Source organism: Pangasianodon hypophthalmus, chromosome 25, assembly GCF_027358585.1.
Source record: "Pangasianodon hypophthalmus isolate fPanHyp1 chromosome 25, fPanHyp1.pri, whole genome shotgun sequence".
In the NCBI taxonomy this organism is placed as follows: domain Eukaryota; kingdom Metazoa; phylum Chordata; class Actinopteri; order Siluriformes; family Pangasiidae; genus Pangasianodon; species Pangasianodon hypophthalmus.
This window is the reverse complement of record NC_069734.1, coordinates 2,970,641-2,975,857: the sequence shown is the minus strand read 5'-3', so window position 1 is coordinate 2,975,857 and position 5,217 is coordinate 2,970,641. Positions and strand designations below refer to the sequence as shown.

The following is a 5,217-nucleotide window of genomic DNA, read 5'->3' as shown; positions in this document are numbered from 1 at the left end:
GCATGCGCAGACTGCTCTTTCCTTCATCCGGGTATTTTGCAGTCCGCTGTGTGGCTGAGGAGGCGGGAAATGGCGACTAGTGGTGCAGTGAATAAAACCTAATTTAATAACAACAAAACACAGGAAACCGGCTTTAAATTAAAAAAGCCGGGGCCTGGGATTGTTTCTGCGGCAGCTATCAAGACCCAGCCATCACCCAGGGGCTGGTTTACGGGCTTTAACAGTAAGTTTGTGGCGTTTTTTCAGTAATTTCCTGATGTCTTGGCGGCTGTGATGGTGCTGCTGCTGCTGCTGCTGTTGCTAACCGGCTTGTGGCTGTTTTTAAATAAACATTTCACTATCATTTGCATTCATATTGTTTAGGAAAATTAGTTTAGCACATCAGGGTCATGTAGTGTAACTTATCTAAACTATAAATTCCCCAGTAAAGCAGCTGAGCACTGATATTAGACTCCTATCATCTACAAATGTGTTTTATTTATTTACATTTATTAAACTGTGTTTATTAGGGAAGTTCTTCATTATTCTTGACTCTTTATATTATTTATTATTGTTAATGATTAAAAAATAGAAGTAGGAGGCAGTTTATTGAAATTATTTATCACACAAACTGGTTAATTAAAGATATTAAAGAAATATATTTTGATATTTTTCATTTTTGAACTGCATCATTTTAACCATTGTGGCTTTAAAGGTGCAATAGTCGATTTTTTTTATTCCTTACTTGTACAAATAACCTCGAAGATTTGTAGAACATGGGAAAAAAACAATGGATTAAGCTGTAGTTGTAGCAAAAGTGGACTAAGAGGTTGAGAAAACGCGATTGGAAACCTGATTTCCGGTCCGGAAGGTTTGTTTGTGTTTGGATTCGCTTCCTGTCAGTTACTTTATAAACGAGGCGCTGATGATCCTGGGGGTGGAGCCTCATGACCATGCTCAAGGACTAATAATAATAATAATAATAATAATAATAGTTAAAACAACCTCTTATCATTTGGTAAAATTAGTCTTTTTCCCCACAATCTACCCAAATGCTCCTTTAAGGTTGTTTATTTGTGTAATGTTTTCTAGCCAATCAGCAAACTGTAAACTGTTTAATTAACTAAAAATGGTTAGTCATATCAACTTATTTTTCTGTTTATAACCAAACACATCGCTTAGTTAAAGAGTCAAGGGTTAAAGATTTGTTAATTCCAACCTACTTGGTTTATTAACTCAAGTCTAATTGTAGCTAAAAGATCCAAAATTTCTAATTTTTTAAAAATTTCTCTATGCATTTCCTTCACACGTCCTAGACAACTTTTTTTTTTTCCCCTCAAATCTATCAAGACTCTTGAACATCTTCAGAGCTCAGAATTGAAGTGCGTCATGCAGGTCGTTAATGAGTGCGATTAAAAAGAGCTAAATGATGTAGAATGTTTGTATTATACAAACTGTAAATGTTTAACATCCAGTGAAGTTCAAATGGGAATAAAAACATCATCAATTTAATAAACAATAAATGTAATTTTTTTTTAAAAAGGCTTGGAAAACCTCCAGAAGTATGTGTGGGCGTGGCTTAATATTCTAATATTCTAAGCACACTTGATTGAAGGTTGTGGTTTAAATGTTGTGTAGTTTTGGCTAAAAAATAATTAAACACTGCACTCTGAGAATATTTTATTAATGGCATAACTATACACAGTAGTGAAATAACAACCGTTCCGACATAAAATAAGAAAATAGAGAAAAATATTAAATATAAAGAAAAATATATACATAAAAAATATATATACAGTTCTGTGCAAAAGTCTTAGGAAGTGCTGTGGAGCAAAGATGCCTTCAAACATAAAGAAATTAAATGTTTCTACGTTTAAAAAATTACTATAAAGAGCAGTAAACAGTAATAAATGAAACAAAGTCAATATTTAATGTGACGATCCTTCGCTTTTAAAAAAAAAAAAAACAGTATCTGAGGTGCAGTGTGTGCAGTTTTTATAAGGAAATGAGCTGGAAGTGTTACTGAGCATCTTGCAGAAGCAGCTACAGTTCTTCTGGAGACTTTGACTGTCGACTCGCTTCTTATTTCTGCAGCGAAACCCAGCAGCCTTCATTATGTTTTTATCTGAAAAGTGTCTCTTATGGAATCTGCTGCTTTCTTTACTGACATACAAACATTTTTCTGTAACATTTCATTTTCTGCTGGAAAACTAATGTTTGGAATCTAAAATGTTTTTGTACTGAATCAATAATGTAGAATCATAAAATAAACATCTATAACAAAGTTTGTACTAAAAAAAAAAAGTAGGGTGTCTAAGACTTTCGCACATTACTGTATATATATGTGTGTGTGTGTGTGTGTGTGTGTGTGTGTGTAAGAATATATAGATTATATAAGAATATGTATGATCACACTGTAAATATTGTAAATACTGTAAACCTGTTGTAAACATATAATAAGTGCACTATAGTGTGTATAATGCTGGATGGTGGCAGCAGCAGTGTGACATTACAGATATAAAGTGCGGATATCTGCAGTTTTGTGCAAATAATGTGCCGGTTTTTTTATTTTCAAAAACATAAAAAGCCAAATGATAAATATTATTGGGAATGTAGAAAGAAGGCCCAAAAAATATTTAATGATAAATGATTTTTTTTTTTTTAAAACTGACTTTTTCTTAATTTTAGTTTCGCTCTCAGCCAAAAATGCACCGATAAAGACATCAGTATATAAAACCCATTCATTATAACATCTATACGATATATATCTCTCTCTTTATATATAAAATATATATGATATATCTCTTTTTCAGCTAGACACAAATAAAATTCCCCCGGCAGAAACAGCAGTTACACCGAAGGGGAAAGGAGGCGGGACGGGAAAGATGCTTCTAGTAGTGCTTACTTTCACTTCTTCAAATTTGAAAAAAGTTAGTTAGTTTTATTTTTCCCCTTCTGAGTGCTGGGATTTTCTTCTGACCAACGTTTGCACCTCTGTGATCGTGTCAGTAAAATAATAATAAAATTCTGAAACCCTTTGCTGCACATCACAAACTTCTGATCCTTATTTTTTTTAAAAAAACCATTAAACTAGTAAACATTTTAAAGTGTAATTTTTGTGTATCGCAGTTGTGATGGTGTGTCTTGAGCTTTTTTTTTTTCTTTTTTTTTTTCCCCTTTTAATTTTCCCCAGGACAGAAAAGTTGCAGGCTCTTTGGACACATTTTCTAGACCAGCACAGTGGTCTGGTGTTAATTTACTGATCTCCGCCCACTTTCTGTCTCTCTTGCCAGATACAGTGCTGTTTTTAAAAAAAAAAAAAAAAAAATAGTTCACTTCAGGAAAGCTTTGGTTCAGTTTTTGCTTTGTCTTCTCGCTGCAATCTGCTCTGTTTTTCTTTTCTTTCTTCAGTTCCATCTGACAGAAATTCTGCATCGACATCTGGACACGATAGACGTTCTTGTCTTGTTCTTGTCTTGTAAAGCTTCACGGTCCGAGTCCCAAACAACTCAATTCCAGAGTTTGAAATCTTTCGTCCTCGGTTCCGTACAGGAGGATGCGACAGGTTCCTGTAAATCTCACCGCTGTCAATTTTCTTCTTCTCCTCAGTCTTAGATGTGACCGTAAAACAACATGAAGCTGAGAATGCGTGAGGCATCTCAGCCGCCAAACCCGTCTCGCGTCCGTCGACGAGCCCGGAAACCCAAACGCAGACGCTCGCAGTGCTCGCTCGGAGGAAAGGGCCTTCTGAAGACCGTCATCCATCACGATGCAGCGAAGGTAACAATCACGCCACGTTTCCTCCTCTCAACACCGAAGCTCACATTACTGCGTTACAATTTAAAACAGATGATATTAACGGTGTATCCCGAAGCCTGGTGTTGATGACTAGTTCTTATCAGCCATAGAGAATAACTGAGCGTCAATATCGTCTCACAAAGAATTGTAAGAAAAGCAGAACACACGACGTGGATAATACACGCTCATGTGTGTGACAGAGAAACAGCAAACTGGCCAAAGGTTAATTCAGCTAAAATGGATGGACCAGATGTTGTAGCTTTGTATTTCTGTATAAACAAATGGACATATTGTCTTCGCTTTTTTTTTTTTTTTTTTTTAAGTATCATTGCACAGCCTGTTCTTCAGAAAGTGCACTAGGATAAAACTTCAGTGGATGTCGAGTTCTTTGAGAGCACTTTTACACGCATCAGTCCGTTCGCCGAGTCCGAGTCAGCAAATTGGATCATTTTGGTTCGTTTAGTTTCTTTTAGTTTAACTCTTTGACTCAGAAACGTAATCAAAAATTTTCAAAAAATCAAAAAGTTGCTTGTAGAACACAGAACAAGCATGAAATAAACAATTAGATAATTATTTTAGATTATTTACAGAAAAATGCTGAAACCCGAAACACACAACATGTTTGATTCGCTTCCTGCAATCGAGTCGGTTCGGTTCGGTTCGATTCACTGAGTCGAATCTCTTGGGATTTCAGGTGGAGCAGAAGAAGCAAGGCGGAGCCAAGAGGAGTCGCGTGACCTGTGACATCATCACCTCGTCCCCTCAAAGCGCCAGCGTCTGTAGGAAAAGCGTCGGACGCAGGAGCCGCGCCGTCAACCGGGGTGAGGTGCCTCATAAAGTCAAGCTCGTTAGAGGAATTTACCCAGAATGCATTGCACTACACACGAGTTGTACTTATGTAGAAGCGAGGTTCACTTGAAAACAGTCTATGGTCAGTGAGCTAATGCTATCACACATCTTACTGCAGCTATGGAAATCTTTATTTAACCTTATGTAGCTTTCTGTCACATGATCATTATTCCTCTTTTACCTCCAAAACGCTGACACACAGAAACCAGGAACCATGACGCAAGTAAACAGACCAAGAGCAGCGTGAAGCTGGAGGCTGGAGATGCTTTGGATAGTCCTCCTCGAACCACCGTGCTGGGAACCGTCTTCTCTCCGGTCTTCAACTACTTCTCCCCGGCCAACCGGACAGGTGAGATGTTCACCAGCACCTCCTGGAAACACACGATGATTGCGTAACTTTTTATATGATGATTTTTGTACTGTGGGACTTCTCAGCGATATTTTATGCGTCCTCAGTCATTCTGTTTCACAACTCACTACAACGATTCCTATCTGTTAGGTTTGGACCTGCCGGGTCAGGCCATGGAGGCGGAGGAGATCATAAAGCAGCTGGACATGGAGCAGGTGGAGGAGATGCCGATGGGCACCGCC

General features: G+C 37.5%; 1 protein-coding gene across 1 annotated transcript in view; it reads left to right on the top strand.

The window, feature by feature from the left end:
* ctdspl2b (CTD (carboxy-terminal domain, RNA polymerase II, polypeptide A) small phosphatase like 2b) overlaps positions 1-5,217 on the top strand; it is a 15,486-nt gene continuing 10,269 nt past the window's right edge. The window contains exons 1-5 of the mRNA XM_026937715.3: positions 1-223; positions 3,589-3,759; positions 4,472-4,598; positions 4,829-4,975; positions 5,126-5,217. The exon at positions 5,126-5,217 is cut by the window's right edge and continues 130 nt beyond it. Coding sequence (XP_026793516.1) covers positions 3,613-3,759; positions 4,472-4,598; positions 4,829-4,975; positions 5,126-5,217 — 513 coding nt within the window. The 5' untranslated portion in view covers positions 1-223; positions 3,589-3,612. The remainder of the gene's footprint in view (positions 224-3,588; positions 3,760-4,471; positions 4,599-4,828; positions 4,976-5,125) is intronic.